The sequence below is a fragment of the Eulemur rufifrons genome, chromosome 3 (assembly GCF_041146395.1).
Source record: "Eulemur rufifrons isolate Redbay chromosome 3, OSU_ERuf_1, whole genome shotgun sequence".
NCBI lineage: Eukaryota > Metazoa > Chordata > Mammalia > Primates > Lemuridae > Eulemur > Eulemur rufifrons.
The window spans coordinates 24,806,449-24,826,414 of record NC_090985.1 but is presented as its reverse complement, the minus strand read 5'-3'; the positions used below and the strand labels follow the sequence as shown (position 1 = coordinate 24,826,414).

General features: G+C 52.1%; 1 protein-coding gene across 2 annotated transcripts; it reads left to right on the top strand.

Annotated features, from left to right (window-relative positions):
- Positions 1-1,841: 1,841 nt before the first annotated feature.
- On the top strand, positions 1,842-9,869 carry ZNF707 (zinc finger protein 707). 2 transcript variants are annotated; one of them, XM_069465895.1, is made up of 4 exons: positions 1,842-1,888; positions 2,638-2,764; positions 3,159-3,272; positions 4,671-9,869. In XM_069465895.1, exons 1-4 carry the CDS (start codon positions 1,874-1,876, stop codon positions 5,522-5,524), a joined length of 1,110 nt encoding a protein of 369 aa, XP_069321996.1. In that variant the 5' UTR covers positions 1,842-1,873; the 3' UTR covers positions 5,525-9,869. The 2 variants fall into 2 exon arrangements, with proteins under 2 accessions (XP_069321996.1, XP_069321994.1); XM_069465893.1 differs by having other exon boundaries at positions 3,156-3,272.
- The last annotated feature ends 10,097 nt before the right edge of the window (positions 9,870-19,966 follow it).

The following is a 19,966-nucleotide window of genomic DNA, read 5'->3' as shown; positions in this document are numbered from 1 at the left end:
TTTCCAGCTCACGTTCCCCTCCTTGGCCCTCACTTCTCGAGGTTTGTCAAGGCCAGGATCCATGTTCTCTTCTAGCTGGACTCTCCCCGTTACCCCGTGCGTGATCATGGTCTCAGCTGTCCATAGGCAACTTCCAAATCTGTCTCCAGCTCCAGTGAGATCCGGACATTTATGTCCAGCTGCCTACTAAATATCAAAAACAGCCAAAGACTTGTCCTGCCCCAGGGTGAGCTCCTATAGTCTCCACACTCCCACCCAACTGGTCCGCCACGAAGGTGAGAAGGCTGAGACGTCGCCGTCCTCCTTCCTGCCCATCCCCAAGCACACTGTCAGTCCCGGGTGTAACTCCGCGCCATTTCCACCCTCCGTGTCCGTATCCCAGCCGCCTTCCTCTCTTACCTGGACTGTCTCTTAATGGTGGTGTCACTGTCTTCTCTCCACTCCCATCCTGTCTTGCTGTTTTCTGATTTGTTCACCGCAGAGGGATCTTTTAAGCATGTAGCTTATGACGGTATTCTGTATTGAACTCTCACTGCATTTCACATGAAACCATGGCTCAGGATGCCATGGGTAATGTGGTCCTTGCCTACTTCCTCCCATGTCTTGAACAGTTCCTCCCTTACTCTTTGCAGGTTCCTGAGCAGCCCAGTTTGTAGCACAAACAGTGGATGCTCAGATGGGGGAGCTGTTTTTATTTTTTCCACTGTGGTAATTATTACTTGCTAGAGGAGCTCAGAGTTTCTGATTCACAAACTGTACCCATAACCCATGTGCTCAGTGTGCCTTTTCATGTGTTTATAGACCAGTGTATAACTTTTGTGGAAATGTCTGTTCAAACATTTTGCCAATTTAAAGTTTATTTTTCTTTCATTATTGATTTGTAGGAGTTATTCTGGATGTAAGTTCTTTATCAAATACATGTACTGGGAATATTTTCTCTCAATCTGTGGCTTGCCTTTTCGTTTTCTTAACTGTTTTTCAATAAGCAGAAATTTTTAATTTTGATAAAGTCCAATTTATATATGTTTTTCTTTTAAGGTTAATGCTTTTGTGAATCCATGTGAGGAATCTTTGCCTACCCCAATGTTATGAAGACATTGTCTAATTTTTTCCTTCTAGAAGCTTTTAGTTTCAGCTTTTACATTTAGTTCCATGATCCATCTTGAATTATTTTGGGGTGTGGTGTGAGGTAGGGGGTGTCAAGGTTAATTTTTCCCTAATTGTTCCTGCACCATTAATTGAAAAAAAAATTCTTTTAAACCCTTGATGCCTTTGTCATAAAGCACTTAACTATATGTGCGGGTCTATTCCTGGACTCTATTCTGTCTCCTTATAATCAGGTAATGTAAGTCTTCTAACTTTGTTCTTCAAGATTGATTGTCCGAAGTCCTTTGCATTTTCATATAAATTTTATAATCAACCTGTTAATTTTTAGGAAAAGCCTGCTGGGATTTTGCTTGGAGTTGTGTTGAATCTATAGATCAGTTTAGGGAGAACTGAAAACTTAATGTCCGTAAACATGGGGTATCTCTCAGTTTATTTACGTCTTCAGTTTTGCTCAGCAGTGTTTTGTAACTGAGAGTAGAAGAGTTACGTATCTTTTAAATGTATTTGTAAGTCTTTGATTTTTTGTTATTGTAAATGTTAAGTGTCCCAATGGTGGATATTGGTGATTTACAGAGCAGACCCTGCATTTGTGTGTGTGCATGTTGCTGGCTTTTCCTGAGTTCCTTTTAGTTCACTGAGCAGGGTGGGCCTCTTGGGTCAGGTGGGGGTTCCCAGGCTGGTGGCCCCTACTCATGCTTCTCTGGCTCCCCAGATCGGCTGTTCCTGGGCCCTGCATCTCCCCAGAGGGGCTGGCCCCTGCTGTTCCATGGATGCGTCCCAGGTGAGCCTGTCTGCTGCTGCTGCTGAGTGTGGCCTCTTCTCTACCCTACAGGCTGTCATGGCCCCAGCCCACACGTGGGGAGGGATCTGCAGCATTGTGCCTGTGCCCACCTTTTTGCTAGTTCTCTTTTATAGAGTGGAGAAAAAGAAAAGAAAATTTGATTTATTTACATTAAGAGTAGTAGATGTTATAGAAAACTAGGAAAATGTACTTGATTCTCTTAGGTGCTGTCTGGGGCCAATAGAGCTGTCATGATGAAATATCACAGGCAGGGGTGGTTTAAAAGACAGACATTTATTTCCTCTGTTCCAAAGGCTCAAGTCCAAGATCAAGGTGCTGGCAGATCCAGTTTCTGATGAGGGCCCGCTTCCTGGATTGTAGACAGTGGCTGTCGTGCGGTGTCCTCATGCGTGCGTGGGGAGAGGGCCAGGGAGCTCTCCAGTGTCTCATAAGGACACCAGTCCTATTGGATCAGGGCCCCCCATGACCTCATCTAACCTTAATTACTCCTTAGAGGCCCTATCCCCAAACACAGCCACACAGGGCCCAGGGCTTCAGCGTGTGCATGTGGAGACACAAACATTCCGCCCATAACAGGGGCCTTCGCTATGCTCTAGCTGTGTGCTTCTTGAGGTGCTTCCCCCTTGGAGACCATCTGCCCCCCTCCCCACTTCCTGCCCAGACATAGGGTTGTAGCCTTCTCTCTCTGTCTCTCAGGACAGCCAGTTCTGGAGCTGTTTGTGTTGCAGGAGCGAGTGACCTTCGAGGATGTGGCTGTATACTTCTCAAGGGAGGAGTGGGAGTATCTGGACCCTGGCCAGAGGGCCCTCTACCGGGACGTGATGCTGGACAACTTCAGGATCTTGGCCACACTGGGTAAGGGCCACACTGTCGCCTCTGGAGCCTGTCTGGTCCGGGGTGGTATTGGAGGCTGAGGAGCTGGAAGTTACTGGCTTGGGTGGACAGAGGGCCCGTCCCACACCCAGTCTGGTCAGGGTCATTTCTCGGGCTTCCCTGGAAGCAGCCTCACCTTCCTTCCCCAGACCCCCCCAGGGCCTTCTGCAGGCCTTGGCACTCCAGTGGGGATGGCGTCCACACTCCCTTCCCCCTTCCTGTCATCGCTGCTTGGGGGCAGCTTTTCCAGGGGATCCCTGCGGGCTGGCCTGGCCTCTCTGGGTTTGTCTTCTGCTGACCCAGAGCCAGTGTGAGCCCTGGACCCTCACTTGTCCTCTCTACAAATAAAACAGCACCTTTTCTCTTTTTTGAGAAGGATTTTGCAGCCCCAGACCGGACCTCGTCTCTTGCCTACAACAGTGGGATGAGCCGTGGGTTGAGGATTGGGAGAGATTCGAGTCTCAGAAAGTACGGAGGGGTCCCTACCCAGGTGAGCACCACGATGGCTGGCTGGCTGGGCTGGCCCCTCTGTTCCCATGGCTCCTGGGGTGTGCACTCAACCACACAGCACCAGCTAAGGGACACAAAATGTTTTCTAATGAGAGAGACTTTAGCAACACACAGTGGCCACCATGCTGCTATACCGGTGGACACTGATCGTGTGCCAGGGGCTGCATGGTCTGGGGCAGGAGGAACAGTGCGCAGCGCCGAAGGCTATAGCCTGCCCCGGTGCTGTCCTGTGAAGATCCTGAGTGTGGTGTCTGCAGCCTAACTGATGGCTACATGGGGTCACAGATGAGGTCATAAGCCCGACACACCTGCTGAATGTGAGGGGTGAGGGTCTCCGGGTGTGTGCCCTTGGGTGGGGACTTTGCTGTTGGCACCTCTGTGCTCATTTGTGAAACTGGGACAGTAGCGGTGCTTCCTCCGTTAAATGAGGTGGTGGACTCGGGGTTTGCTTTCTACTTCGGATTCTTTCAGAGGCAAAGTCAAGCAGCTGCATGAACACGAGACAAGCTGGGGGCCTCCAGCTGGGAAGGGTGTCGAGTCCCTCGATGGAGGGAAGCTTATAGCTCAGAGGCTATGGCTTATAGCTCAGAGCGCATGGCTCAGATTTGTGGCAAGCTCCCATGGCTTCCACGTGGCCACCCGGGCAGCCTGTCCACCTGCATGAACAGTGCCTTATGACACAGACAGACGCAGGTTTGTCCTAGGTGGTGTCTTGTTTTTGTAGGTAGGTTCACATGTGCATGTGCTATCAGGCCATTTAAACCAACTCACGGTACCCCCTCACGTCAGAAATACCTGATCATTACCTAGTATGGGTGAGCATTGAGTTCATTTTACATTTTCCACTATTTTTAGTTCATCTGTGCGTTGCTTTGAACACATTTTCTTTATCACTAATAAGCAGTGTTTTTGGAGTGAGCTCCCTGGGTAAATTGAAATAAGTAGCTTCACATTTAGTAGTTTTTCTTTCTTTTTATTTTATTTTATTTTATTTTATAGATAAGGTCTTGCTCTATCACTCAGGCTGGAATACAGTGATGCAATCGTAGCTCATTGTAACCTTGAACTCTTGGGCTCAAGCGATCCTTCTGCCTCAGCCTCCCATGTAGGTGGGACTACAGGCACGCACCACCATGCCCAGCTAATTTTTCTTATTTTTTGTACAGACAGGGTCTTGCTATGTTGCCCAGGTTGATATTGAACACCTGGCCTTAAGTGATCCTCCCACCTTAGCCTCCCAAAGTTCTAGGATTACAGATGTGAGCTATCGTGCCTGGCCCAGTAGCTTTTCTTTGTGCTCTGCTGGATTGCCACTGCATGGCCTGTCCTGTCCGTGGGGCCACCAGCTCTGTGTAAGTGTGTCCATTTTCCTCCCTAGGGGCAGAGAAATCCATTGACCACAGGGGACACCGTGATCGGCCAACTTGGGCTCACAAGAAAACCCACATTCAAGAAAGAGCCAAGGAAGGAATTGGTTTTAGGAAGAGCTGTCTGAACTCAGGTAATGTGCAGCTTCCTAGAAGTGCTTCAGAAAGGAAAGATGATAGGCCTGCAGCTTTCCAGTGCAAGGTGCGTGGGAAGTGCTGTGGGCGTCCGCCAGGCCTCAGAAAGCCCCGGAAGCGCCATGCCTCTGAGCTCTCGTTCATTTGTGGCATGTGCGGGAAGGCACTGAGCTGCCACAGCCGTCTGGTTGCTCACCAGACGGTGCACACGGGGACCAAGTCCTTCGAGTGTTCCGAGTGTGGCCAAACCTTCAGGTGGGTTTCAAACCTTCTGCGCCACCAGAGAAACCACACGAGCGAGAAGCCCTTCCGCTGCGAGGTGTGTGGACAGGCCTTCAGCTTGAAAGATCGTCTTGCTCAGCATCGCAAAGTCCACACTGAGCACAGGCCCTACTCGTGTGGTGACTGTGGGAAAGCCTTCAAGCAGAAGTCAAACCTCCTTAGACACCAGCTGGTGCACACTGGGGAGAGGCCTTTCTACTGTGCTGACTGCGGCAAGGGCTTCCGCACCAAGGAGAACCTCAGCCACCACCAGAGGGTTCACAGTGGGGAGAAGCCCTACACCTGCGCCGAGTGTGGCAAGGCCTTCCGGTGGCCCAAGGGCTTCAGCATCCACCAGAGGCTACATCTGACAAGGAGGTTCTACGAATGTGACCACTGTGGAAAAGGCTTCCGCCACCTGGGCTTCTTCACACGGCATCAGAGAACTCACAGGCATGGGGAGGTGTAGAGGTGCCAGGTGTGCAGGTTCTGTACCACTCGGGTATTGGTCCTTGTTGGGGGAAGCTGCGGTAAGCACTCATGCTTTATCTAGTTTGGAAATTCAACCTGGAAAGAAGCCACCTCAGTGCTCAGAGCTCCCCAAATCCCCCAGGAAGTTCTACAGGAAAATTCTCACATGGGAGAAGTGGATCCAAGTACACAGGGGTGACAGTGGCAGCTGCTCCCATGGTGCTGAGCATCCTGGAGTGGCACCAAGAGCGTGTGCAGTCTCAGAGCTCACCCCAGTCCCTGCTCAGATCGAAGAAGCGCCTGTCTTGTTTTTACGCTCCCCGGGGCCCACAGCTGTCTGGGCTCAGGCGCTCAGCCCCAGCAACGAGTGTCACTCATGTGTCCTTTAACTCCTTTTCCTCCCGGCTCCTCACCCCACATGCGCTGCCCAGCCTGTCTTCTCTTCCCTGTCTGTCTGCAAGGCAGCTGTGAGTGTTGCACAGAAGCAAGGTCCCTCCTGCAGCCTCACGAGGTGGGGCTCAGAAGTGAGCAGCTTTGTAATATCAAGCGCTTATTACCGGATTAAGGGAAGCTCTTAATTCACAGCCAGAGCTCTGATTAGTGAACTCTGCTTGTGCGGCAGCATCCACTCTGGTGGCTGCGTAGGCATGTGTATTGAAACCACATCCTCACAGCACTTTCTCTGGGGTGGCCTCTCTAGCTGAAATAGACTCTTGCCTAGTGGATCTTTCGTAAAACAGCATTGCATCTTGCTTTTTATTAATATTCATAAATGTATGAGTGCAGGAAGGCTTTGCTCTCAGTGTCACGTGACCACAGAGGAGCCTGCATGGGGAGCTGAGCTGGGGTGAAGAGGGCAGCTGAGACTGCCCGTAGACCTGTGCCTGGCCAGGGGGTGTGTGGGCGAGGGGTGGGGCACAGGCCAGGTTAGGCCTGTGAGACTGGACACTTCTCACCAGATCTGGTGCCATCGAGATGGCTCCCAGCCAGGGACTGCTTGGCACAGCCCTGGGCCCCCCTGCTTTCCGAGTCTTTCTTATAGTAGATAAGATCCTTACTGCAGCTACCACATGTGTGGGCTTTGTGATTGCCACAGCAGCTGCAAGTGTCCTGTGCTAGGTGGTTAGGTCAGGGCCACCATTGCCGCAGAAGCCTCCACCCAGCTCGGGCAGTCAGAGCCTTGGTCACTTCTGGGATTGGTGAATCAAGAAACTTTGGGCAGTGAGAGGTGGCTGTGTTCACTACAGGGTGTTCATGGAAGAGATGACCTCTTTGTTTTAAACTTCAGGTGTCCCTGCTTATCCAGCCAGACATAAAGATCTGCCAGAGTGGAGGTCATGGGGCAGCAGCTCCCTACCCTAGAACTGGTAGGGGCTGAGCCCTTGCTTTGCTTTGGTTATTCAGAGAGTTGGTGAAGGATTTTGCTTTACTTGTTTTTTTAAGAATTCCAGCCAACAAATGAAATGTTGGAATAAGAAATGAGTTGACAGGCCAGGTGCGGTGGCTAACACCTGCAGTCCTAGCACTCTGGAGGGCTAAGGCAGAAGGATCACTTGAGGTCAGGAGTTCTATACCAGCCTGAGCAAGAGCAAGACCCCGTCTCTACAAAAAATAAAAAAAATTGGCTGGGCATGGTGGCATGCACCTGTAGTCCCAGCTACTTGGGAGGCTGAGGCGGGAGGATCACTTGAGCCCATGAGTTTGAGGTTGCAGTGAGCTGACACCATTGCCCTCTAACTGGGGTGACAGAGCAAGACTCTGTCTCAAAAAAAAAAAAAACCCACAAATGAGTTTACAAGAAATAGAGGAAGAAGAGGAGGTTCTGCCCACCGAGCCAGGTCTGATGGGGAGATAGATGCTACCAGACAAATGACCTTCCCCAGTAAGTCAGGCATGAAGAAAAGTTGAGGGACTGTGTGCAGCCCTGATCTGAGCTGCCCAGCTTTGAGAGGCACTTTTGAGACAGTCATGAAATTTGAACATGGACGGAGACTAGGCAGTAGTGAAGAATTTGTGGTGATTATGACACAGTGGTTATGTTCAACGGAGTCCTTATTAAGTTACATTCTGACATATTTATGGGGAAATGGCTTGGGTACTGGGATTTGCTTTAAAATTCCAATAAAAGGGGGAAAGACAAAACAATACTGACAAAATGTTGATAATTGTTGAAGCTACAAGGTGGGTATGTTTGAACCTTTCCATACAGGATATTTGTAGGTTTATTAACGCACACTGAAGATTGTTCAGAACAGCTGCTGAGTAATGGAGGTACAAGGCTGTGTCAGTCTGCATAGACCACCGTAACAAAACACCACGGACTGGGTGGTGTAAACAACAGAAATTTATTTTCTCACAGTTTTGGAGGCTGGAAGTCTGAAATCAAGGTCCCAGGGTGGTCTCTTTCTGATGAGGGCATGCTTCCTGGTTTACAGAGGGTGTCCTGGTGGGGAAAGAGCAAGCTCTGGTGTCCCTTTTCCTTGTAAGGGCACCAATCCCGTTATGAGAGCTCCACCCTCATTCATCCAAACCTAATCTCCTCCCAAAGACCCAACCCCTCCCCTCCCACCAGTACCGTCATATTGGGTCTCCGGCTTCAACATGTGAATTTTAAGCAGACACAATTCAGTCCATAGCGGATGCTTCTCTGAGTCAGTCCTGGCCCACAGACCCCACTGGGGAAAGGTGTTTGCTCTTGCAGGTCTGCAGCCTGTCCCAGCCAGTGAGGCCACCAGGGCCACAGGATAAGTGGATGTCTACCCAGGGGCACATGTGAGTAGCTTCTCTTTTACTTATAGAGTCCAAACCTTTGTAAAAATGCATTTGTTTTTCTTCCATCTCAGGTTGTCGGGCAGGTGTCTGGTTTGTTCCCTGCCTGGTGGGTGGAGTTGGGAAGGCCTTCAGGTGGTTTGAGTGCAGGTGAGAATGGCCTGTCATGGGATGGTGCACCTTGTATCTTTGGGCAGCAGGCGCTGCAGATAACAAAAGTCTTTTGAGTGTCTTGTAGGAAGCAACTGGCCCTGTGCCTGGGGTCACCTATTCCTGGTTTTTAATTCTTGCCAAAGCTTTCACTTCATGATGTGGTTGTGTAGAATTACATTTGAACAATGCAGAATTTGTTAAGAAGCTGTTATACATTCCGTTTGATGATCTGAGCGGGCCACCTGGGTGGCGGTCCCATCCTGTTCACAGGCACTAGGTGAAGGTCACAGTGGGAACGCCGCCTGCAGTCACATCTGTCAGCAGCCTCTGCTGGAGTAGGTGCGCCCTTCTTTGGCATTTCTTCTGGGGAGTGGTAACGAGGCAGCTGCTTGTGGAATATGGTGATACTCGACTCGTTGGTGCTTTTACATATTTTTCCTTCTAATATTTATACATCCCTTCCTGCTTCACTTGAGAAAATGAAGGAATTCTGCCTTAAACGGCCCCAGTAGAGAATGGGGGTAATGATGTGATGTACATGCACCATGGGGTGACGACATGATCTGCCTCTCAGCTCTTTCGGCCTGCTTGCCATGGCAGCCCCTGCCTGGGGCGGGCCGACAGGGGTTTCCCAGCAGGTGTCCTGTAAGAAGTGCTTTCCCCCTCAGAGCTTTTATCTGCATTTATCTTCAGCACGGGATGCATGAGGCCACTTGGCAGCCAGAATGGGCATTCCAGTGGGGCCAACAGGTGACTGAGCCATCCTATGACCTGGCCTTTCACTCCTATCCCCAGGGGACACCCACTTGTCTAGCCTTGTGTACATGCTCAGCACATGTACCCAGTCAGAGGTCCACCAGGAGGGAGGGTGGCAGATGTAGCTCTGAGTCCCAGAGTGGGAGGGCCACATGGCGGCCACGGGCAGTCCTGACCAAGAGACAGAGGACAACGCTCCACCAACAGCTCTCCCTACACTCTAGAGCCAGGACCAAAGGGGTCTAATCCTCTTGTTTGGGGATGTATAATGCCAGGTAAATAAAGATATTTGGGAGTCATTCTAGTTACAGTGCATCATAAACTGTTTCCAACTTTGTTCTGGGTGTTCGTGGAATCTCTTACACACGCCAGTCTTAGAGGTTCTCAAAACCACAGGCGGACCCTTAAAATGAAGACTGCAAGTCCAGCCCTAATAGTTCACTTTGTAATATTTGTATCTGTGACCTCTTGGTAGCTAAATCATGGGCCCACTGAATGAAATGCTTTGGGGAGTATGAAATATGTAGGTTTTGAACAAAGAAAAGTTTATTCCCCAATGTGAGCCTAATGTTGGAACCATATTGGATTTTAAAGCTTCAGGAAGGCTGGGTATGGTGGCTCACACTGATAACCCCAGCACTTTGGGAACCCAAGGCAGGAGGGTTGCTAGAGGCAAGGAGTTTGAGACCAACCTGGGCAACATCAAGACTCTGTCTCTACAGAAGGAAAAAAAAAAAAAATTAGCCAGACGTCATGGCATCTGTACTCCCAGCTACTGGGGAGGCAGGAGGATCGCTTGAGCCTAGGAGTTGGAGGTTGCAGTGAGCTATGATGGCACCACTGCACTCTAGCCTGGGCAATAGAGCAAGACCCTGTCTCTAAAAAATAAATAAATAGAAATAAAACTTAAGGAAGAATCCTCTTTACCTAGGCCAACCACTGTATTCAAAATGTGAGGGTTGGCTGTGGAAGCCTGAAGTCCACACAGGGTAACTCAGTGCTGACAGGAGCCCAGGGCTCCCTGTGCACCTGGGTACCCAGAGTTAACCCACTCTCCACACCCCCACCCACGTGCACACTGCTTAGGAAGTGTGACATCCTGCATCAGTTTGCAGTTCAAGGTCATGATTCAGGAATACTACATTATCTCACACAATCCATGCAAAGGTTAAGCAGGTCTCAGGAAAGCTAAGCCTGTGACTTGCAGATCCCACTGCCATGGCCAGAGGGCTGTCGTCACCACAGGGGACAGTGCCCAGCCCCATCTCCCACTCCCTGTCTCAAAGATGACCAATCCAGTGATCCCATCTACAACTGCAGTGTCTCAGCTGGAGGCAACAGACACCATATCCACATGTTGCATCTAGTGACCACTGTGGGCCTGTTTCAGGAAAATCCTGGGACAGTGTAGAAAAACACTCTCCAAACTGACACAGTGTTGAGAGACCAAAAATGACTCAGACGAATCCAGCTTGGCTAGTTAGATGAATTTACTAGAGGTTCCCTACACAGGGATCTCATTCCTAGTCATGATGGGGATCCTCCAGGCACTCACTCCTGGGAAAGTGAGACCCACACCACCTACCTGTTGCGGAGCCTTAAATTTCTGGCAAGTGCCGCAGAGCATGCCTCTCTGCATCGTTGCATATTTACGTACACCACAGGCTCAGCATGCACAGTACTTCCCATTAGGTGGGGACTTTAGTATTGCAATTAACTACAGGGAACTAAGGCAGCTTAAAACAGTTTAAATTGGCATGAAGACTTATGTCTATTTATGCAAAGGAGCTACTTAAGAATATCCTTTGTACTTTGTATTTCTTTCTACTTTCTTGCTTGGATCTATCTCTCTAAGTTTAAAAGAAACCTGCATGACTTCTGTTAAAGCCAGTGGTGGGAACTTGTATTCTTTCCTCAATCCACCCCATTCCCCAGCTCTTACATCCTTTCTGTTCATCTTCCACATTGATCCTGAGCAGGGACCAGGGGATACAACAGCTACAATTTTTACTGTGGCTTGTATCTCATGGCAGTGGCCTTGCATATAATCCACACCCACAGTATATGCAACAACAACAAAAACAAATGCTAATTATGTTACTATGCTAATTAGTAAAACATGACTCCAATGCATAGGCAAAGAATACAACCATTCAGAAAAAGAATCAAAGACTCCTAATTTTTCTGTATTTTTGATTTGGGCACTTAAATGATTTAAAGCATCAGTAACATTATCTGCACTGTGTGCTCAACAGGTGGCTCTTATTACGGTGCAAGTTCTCCTTGAGCTGCAGTGAGCATGCTCAGATCCATTCTATTTTGTAAGACCACTTTCCTTATTTGTGCAGTTTTTGATTTAGTGATGACACACCTTCCTTTGTATGATTTAATGCTTTGACTGTGAATTGAGCAAGAACTGTGACTTGAGTAAGAGCATCTAATGCTCCTGCCCCAGGCACTAATGCTTAAGGGCCATTCCCACCAAGCTAAAGACCTGGGGAAACGGGCTCTCAGGCACTTTACATTATGGGGCACCATGGGTGGGGCTGTGTGGATAATCCATGGCAAGAAAGCCCACCCCATTGTACACCTCCCAGTCCAACAAGTGTGTACCACATAACTAACCAGCCCCTAAAGGTGCAGGATAAACTCCCAGTTTTTAGGGACTGATGTCTCCCTGCCCGTTTGAACTCCCATAGGCTTGTCAGTGTAGGTGCATGCTGATGGGGCAGCCAGCCCATCAGCTGGGGGCAGTGAAGGACTCTGTGATACTGTGATATAATTGTGTCTTTCTATGTATTGAGGGACCTTTCGGTGTAATATCCCATGTCCAGCTATCATCCATGTTAACCCACCCAAACCGATGTGTGTTAGCTGCAGGTGATGTTAATGTGTTGCCTTACTAATGCAAAGACATGTCTTTTAGTTTCCTTTACAGTTGGCAGGTGGGAAGGATTGAGGTGGAGGTAGATGCCAATAGTGTCTCGTAGAATTGTCCTCCTGAAGTGATTTTGTCCAGTCACTCTGATTCTGTGATGTCACAGGCAGCACGTCCCATGACCTCCCACTCCCACTGGACAAGGGTAGGTGGCCACATAAACAAAAACGACTGGTTGCTGACCGCTGCCATTGTTGCAGCCCAACCTGAAAAGACATTGCTGCTTGCCACGCACAGCAGGAGCAGTAGCCTGTGGGCACAGACACAGGTGTTAGAAGGGACTCCTAGAGGTGACTCCATTCCCTCTGACATTATTGCTGATGCAGTTTCTCCCAGGGAGTCTGCTGCAGGCTTTGAACCTGGTTTACAGCACCACACGAGGCTCCCCTGACCGGGCACAACAGCCTTGCTTGTTTTTAGAAGAAAGTGAAAAAAAATAAACAGGCAGACAAACATAGATCAGAAAAGGGTCGGAAGGAAGGGTGCCTGAAACTACAGGAGACTCCACAGGAAGAAGTTGTGGAGGAGAACTGGAAGGAGAAAAGCCCCCTAAAGACTTGGAGACCAGCAACAAGGGTAGGTGGAGCAGCTACATTTCCCCTGCCTTGCGTTCTGGACGGCGGATGGGCTCCTGAGCGGAGACCTGCCCACACCAGCCCAGAGACGGCCACCGCCAGTGAGCCATGAGCCTCTTGCGGACAGAGCACCAGGCTCCCATCTCAACCACAGCCACAGAAACCATCTCAGGGCTGCTGTGGGGCTACCTGAGGCACATGAGTGCTTGGAATGTCGCTAGTCTGAACTGTGACGTGTCTATAAGTGTAAAACAAAAGCCAAATTTCAAAGATCTATTACAGAAAAAATATACAATATGTCAGCATTTTATATTGATTACATATTGAAATGATACTGTTTGGGATAAATTAGATTAAATAAAATATCTTATTAAATTTTACCTTTTTGATGTGGCAGGTAGGAAATGTTATATTACATGTGTGGCTTGTATTATATAATATTTCAACTGGACAGTGCCAGTTAGAGTCCTGGGTGCTCAAAGGGTGGTGCCTGGAGCCACAGCATCCGCATCACCTGGGAACTGATTGGAAACGCAGAATCTCAGGTGCCGCCCCAGCCCCACACACGGAATCGGAAGCTGCATTTCCACACACTCCCCAGGTGATTCGTGTACACACTAAAGTTTGAGAAGCCCTGCAGAGCGCTCGGCTGGAGGTCTCAGAGGGGTGCCCATCTTTAGGCAGAGCGGGTGGGAACACCTGGCCTGAAGCCCAGCCCGTATCATGTGACCAGTCCTCTCTCCTGAGAGATGGCCTGGGTGGGGCTGCCAGGCCAGGCCAGCAAAGGCACTGTTGCTGGCCACTGTGATGGGTTTGGGAGGGACACACCACCAAAAGTCAAGCCCCATTAGCTGATCCAATCAGAATGAACCTCAGGACTTTTGCACGTGCTGCTGGGGAAAGGCCAAGGCTCTTTCTGGGGGACTTGAACATGGAAGTAGCCCTGGACCTGCAATGGCCACACTGCTGCCCCGAGAGGTGGCCCTGGGGTTGCTGGAAGCCAACACTGCCTCTGTCCAGACCATCCCCTGGCTTCCTGGTTCCTTAGGCCTCCATAAAGACCCCCTTTCGCCTGACACGCCTTGAACTGGGTGTCAGTTTCTAGCACCCAAAGGGGCCCTGCCGGCTGCACGCCCATGGCCTGCTCCTCAGATCTATGCAGGAAAACCAGAACACTCAGGGAGACATGGCTGCCAAGCACAGGCAGAGCTGGGGACCTGATTGGAGGGTGAGGCAGGGGTTGAGGGTGAGCCTTTAAGTCTCGGCATGGGGTGGAGAGCCCTTCCTCCTCAGTCCCAGAGCCTCAGCTGCTCTCACCACTGCTCTGCCCAAAAGACAATGTTTCCCAGCATCCCGTGCAGCTAGGTATGGCCATGTGACTAAGTTCTGGCCAATGAGATGTGAGCAGAAGTGTGGGGTGGAGCTTCTGGGAGTCTCTTCAAGGGCAGGTTGTGGGTCCTGTTGGTCAAAGTCAGGACTTGAGGGCCAGAGCTCCAAAAGCCAAAGACCACAGCCCTGATCCTCACTCCAAGAGGCAGTCCTTGTTAGTGGGTCATTCTCAGAAAGAGGCCATGCATGCTGATGTGAAACGTGGGCTGGAGAAGTGGGAGGGCCCGGGGAGAGGAGAGGGCTCAGGGCTGGAACGTCCTCAGGTGCATCGGCAGCGTCACTGAAGGGCTGTCAGCAGGACACCGACATGGTCCGATGGCCCCTGCTCCATGTGGGAAAGGACTGGGTGCCAGGGCAGGAGCAGGGGAGCAGGCAGACTGGAGGTGGTGGTGGCTTGGCCTGGTGGCAGTGGTGGGGATGGCCACAGGTAGAGCTGGTGGCCTGATGGACAGAGAGGGGTCAGGGAGGGACACAGAAGGTGCAAGGGAAAGAGAGGCACCAGCGTCACTCCTGGGCATTGGCCTGCTGGTGGTGCCGTTTCTAATGTCAAGATAACCCCAAAAGTTCATCAAGGGAAATTTTAAAGAGAAGACCCCTCCCCTAATGCCTCACTTTGGTTACAATGGCAGGAGCTTCCGCTTACTGGGGGCGACTGCCAGCCACGGGGCAAGCACCGCACCCTGGGGCTCCACTGCAGGAAGCTGTTCTGGAATTGGGATTTGTCAGGGCAGGGCTCCCCTGTGTCAGTGGCACCCGGAGGTGACATGGACCCACTGCCCTCCACGTGCACACATGACCGCTCCTGCCCGGTTTCCCTGGGCCCCCGCCACACACCAGCCTTCTCCCAGCCGTAGGCCCTTTGTCCTGGTTGGCCCTGTCCCTGGAAGCTCCCTCAGCCCTCATCGTCACCAGCTTGGCTTCTTGCTGTCATTCATGTGACCTTAAGGGTCACCTCCCTGACCATCCCAGCTAAAGGCACCTCCCTGCCCTCCCCACCCTAATAACTTTCTGTCAAAGTCTCTGTTCTGTTTCCTTGATACTCTTGGTTATTTATGGTCTTCCAAAATGTTTCAATGTGAGTGTTGTTTTTAACTTGAGTGCTCACTTGTGTACCGCCTGCCTTCCTCAGGAGACTGTGAGCTCTTTGAGGGCAGGGAGGCTGACCGCTGGTTCACTAAAGGGCTCCTGAATGAATGGATTGTGGCGCTTCAAAGGTGTCACTCAGGCTGAGTGCCTAGTACATAGCAGGTGCCCCCAAATATGCATACAATGCATCAGTGGACTTTTGGGGCGCCCCTACCATGTGCCAAGGCAGCATGGGTGGGTCCTGCCACACACATCAGTTCATTCGAACTTTCTAAACAGCCCTGTGGGACAGGAATCATCATGTCCATTTCACGTATCTGGAAACTGAGGCTCGCAAAGGTTGAGACCTGGAGGAAGGCACTCAGCTAGCAGGAGTCAGAGGTGGAAGAGCCAGGCTCTGCCACATGCACCTGTGCTCAGGCATAGGTAGGGGCCACGTGTCCGTGCTCCAGTGCACAGTCCCAGGTGAGTTCGGCATTGGGGTCATCCAGTGGTGTGCCAGGCTTGTGAGTGAAGGTGCCCCCAGATGATCCTGGCAGCCCACTATCATGTCATCCTGGCCTTCGAGTCTGCCCAGCTGAGACTTTGTGGACAGTGTCCTGTGTATCAGCCCCAGTGTGTCCTGCCCCAGTTCCTGAGCCACTCCCAGGGAGCTCAGTTCGCAGACCCAGAGAGGAACTCTGCACACGGAGGCATGGACACTGCCGCTCCTAGGGACTGGACAGTCCCCAGGTGGCAGGCGGGATAGGTCTGCGCAAACAGGGAACAGGTACTCTGAGGGAGGACGTGCGCTGGCAAAAGCATAAACTGCTGCTCAGACATCTAGCACCACCCACTTTCCAGGGACCCTCAGACTCCCAGAGCTCCTTCTCTGGCCAACTGGGACAGGTAGGGTGGGGGTGGGGTGCAGAGAGGAGGGAAGGACCCGGCTGTGGTCCTGGCTTGGTGTTCCTGCTGGACCTGGGGTCCCTAGGTCCGTTCTGAAGGGTCCCTGGGATAGGCTGACCCTTGCCAGCAGCTGGCCCTCTCAGAGTCCCCCAGGCTGGAGCGTCCCTGCTGGCTGTCTCATGTTCTGGGGGCTTCCACATTCACATGTTCTCGGGATGGCCGGCGCCCCTGCTGGAGTCTTCTCAGGCGTTCACCTGCGGGACGCCTTTGTGCACCCACTGGGCCTCTGGGAGAGGCTTAGCAAGTTGATGGCCGGAAGCAGCTGGAAGGTGGCGGTGCCAACTTTTCCTGGACACATGGGGAGGGCACACAGGGGGCCGATACCGCATCTGGAGGTAGGCCATGCCCAGGCTGAGAAAGAGGTGGCCCAGGCAGCGCAATGCTTTCCTGTTCGGAGTCCCCGCTGGCAGCCGGGCAGCGCGCGGGCCAGGCTGTGCTGATGCCGTGGGAGGTGGGGCGCAGAGCGGGCCGGGGGTAGGTGGGAGCCCGCTCGCACCCACCCGCCACCAAGGAGCATCGCAGGGTGATTGGGCGTGCAGAGGCTGCCCTCCGGTGGAGGGGATCAGACTGGGCCCAGAGCCCTCGTGCCTTGGCCTGCTAGCCCGGCCCCTTCCGAATCGGGGATCTGGGGGTGGTAGGGCACACCTGATTCCCCAACCCAGGCTTCTGAGTCCAACTTCAGGGGAGCGCGCCCCCTTCTGCGGAGCTGCTGGCCGAGCGGGTGTAACTGGCTCAGACTATTCCTGCCCACCCATGTCGATTCGAGGGGCCCGGGCAGCCTCTTCTAGGGTCCTTCTGTCAGCCGGCGACCGGAGTGGGCCGAGGCCGGGTTGCCTGCGCAGCGCAGCCATGGGATATCCGAGCGCCCAGTATGCGGGCGCCGCGGCCTCTCCAGCGCGCTCGCGGCGACACCAAGCGGGCGTGGCGGATGGTGCAGCTCCACCTCGTTCCCGGGAAGGACCGCTCACAAGCATGGCTGACCAAGATGCTGACCTCTTCCTTTGATGGACACCCGGTCCAGTGAGCTGGGGGTATCGGACTGGGCTCCAGGTGGGAGGTGGGCGCTGGAGGACAGAGCAGAAAACTCAGGCTCAGGCCACCTGAGCAGCACAGGGAGGCTGGGGAAGGGTCTGTGCCGGGTGCCTAGTGCTGACTTACAGCTGTTGGGGTGGAACTAAGTCTTCCGACACTTTGCAGGGCTTGGTTAGCCCTGGCTTGGGGTCTAAGAGTGTGGCCCCCATGGGTGATCAGGGCACAGGGAGGCAGGGCCATTGTGCCAGACGTCAGCCATTTGCCCCCAAGATCTGCCCACCACCCTGCTCCAGCCTGCTGTGTGTCTGGGGAGGTGGCCTGTATGGCTGCGTCACTGGACTCCCTTACCCTCTGGCTTCTGTTAGGTCTGGTCAGTGGCAGGATACAGAGTGAGGGAGAGAGATGTTAGGGTACTTAGTCTCCCAGCTCCCTCCCTCAGGGTCACCTGGGCTGGCTGCATGCCTGGACCACAGGTGACAGCTCCTGTCAGGAGTCCTCTCCACACAGCTGTCTCTGGAAACCGTCCCCTCTTCCCACGCCCTTCAGGACTAGGGCGGTAGTGAAGGAGTCCCTGCTTTTGCTTGCGTGGGGAGCTGCCCCGTCCTTTGAGGTTTCCCTGCTTCTGCCCATACTTTTTTAAAGTGCTCCTGTGTTAAGCCCTCTTCAAATGACAGGGGTGTCCCCAGGGTGCTGGCTGCTCCACTCCCCCAGAACCGCAGGCCAGGGAAATTGGAAAGGGACACTGGAGGAGGGCAGCAGGGCCCGACTCGAACTTTGTCCAGAGCCCGACTCGATCTTCTCACCCTTGATTTCTCAGGGGGACAAGCGTGGCCTTCTCCCTCCAGAAGCACAGGCAGAGGGCAGGAAGCCCAGCCAGGCCTGGGAGATTTGTCTCCTGAAAGGGCGGCCCACCTGGGCTTTGAGGGTCACAGCACCGGACACCAGAGCAGGGGCTGCAGACTGGAGCACCCACGGGGGGCACACAGGTGGGACTGGGGACCATTTGTGGGTCTAAAAGGGACAGCAGCCCTGGCTCCCACCCTCACTGTCCTGCTAGCATGTGGCCCAGAGAGGCAGCCCTCCCCAGAGGAGCCAGAAAGCCCGACTTTTGCATGAAATCCCTCAGTTTCTAAATACTGGGATTGGTTCAAAGAGTAAATTCTTTTTAATATAGATTTAGGGGCACAAGTCCAGTGTCATTACATGGATGTGCTGTGTAGGGGTGAAGCCTGGGCTGTTAGTGTGGCCATCACCCAAACAGCGTGCACTGTACCCATTAAGTAATTTCTCACCCCTAACCCCCTCACCCTCCTGCCCTTCTGCATCTCCAGTGTCTATTGTCGCACGCTCTATGTCCCCGTGTACCCACTATGTAGCTCCCACTTATACGTGAGAACACGCAGCATTTGCCTTTCTGTTTCTGGGTTATGAATTATTTCACTTAAGATAACGGCCTCCAGTTCCATCCATGTTGCTGCAAATGACAGGATTTCATTCCTTTTTCTGGCCGAGTAGTATTCCATGGTGTATACGCACCACGTTTTCTTTACCAATCTTCCATTGATGGGCAATTAGGCTGATTCCAAATCTTTGCTATTGTGACTAGTGCTGTGACAAACATATGAGCGTGTGCAGGTATCGTTTTGATACAATGATTTCTTTTCCTTTGCGTAGATACCCAGTGGTGGGATGGCTGGATCCGAATGGTTGTTCTATTTTTAGTTCTTTGAGAAATCTCCTTACTAGAACAGTAAGTGTTAAACACTGTTTCAGCCAGATCTGAGTCCCTGGCCACCACTCTGTGACCTGGAAAATATAAGTCCCCTGACATTGTTTCTGATCTTGTTTTCTTGTGGGGTTCCCTCCTCAGAGCGTGAGCTGAGAGCCCTAAGGAGACAGTGAGTGTCACAGCCCAGAGTCCAGGTTCACCTGGGGGATTTAGAATCCCTCTGGCACCTGTGGGAACTCCCAGGTGATAATCAGCCAAACGACTGCTTTTCCAGATTTCTCCACCCTTTCAGGCTCTGTGCTGGGCTCTCCCCTGCCCAGGCTTATTCAATCCTCTCATTAGGGGATCAGAGAGGTGAGGCACCTGGCCAGTGTCACACAGCCAGTATGTGGGCAAGCCAGGCTCAGACCTGGCAGACTTGGGGACAGGGCTCTTCCTCTTCCTCCACCAGCGGCCAAGCCAGTGTCGCATCTTGTCTTTGGGTGAAGTTGAGAAAGACAGAACATCAAAAACAGTATGAGATTCACCCCCGAATTACCAAATTAAGTATTTCTTAACACAAAGACTTATGGGAACAGCAGAGGGGTGTGTGTGTGCGTGTGTGTGTAGACTCTTTCATTGTGCTTATATTTATTGAGCACCTACATTGTGCCAGGCCCCGGGGACATAGCAGTGACTGAGGCAGACATAGTCCAAGCTGTCAGGGAGGCGTTGGGGTGGGTACCTGGGGCAAGGTCTTACACACAGGTCTGTACAAACACACACATACGCGTGCATTAGTGTTCCACACTGATGGGAGACTAGACGCGTTTGCCTAGCACAGACACACAGACACACGCCCCCAGGGCTCACACACGTGCATACGCGTACCCCCCATGCATGTATTCACCCACAGGGTTCAGACCGACTTCCAGCGGGAACTGAGGAAAGGAAACCGGGCCTTCAGCCCCATACAGTAACCAGGAGGGTGCGACGTGCCTCCCGCCCGATCTCACCGTAAAGACCAGCACAGGGCCTGAATCCCGGCTCTTCCCCCAACCTGCCGGCCAGGGGCGGAGCTCCCAG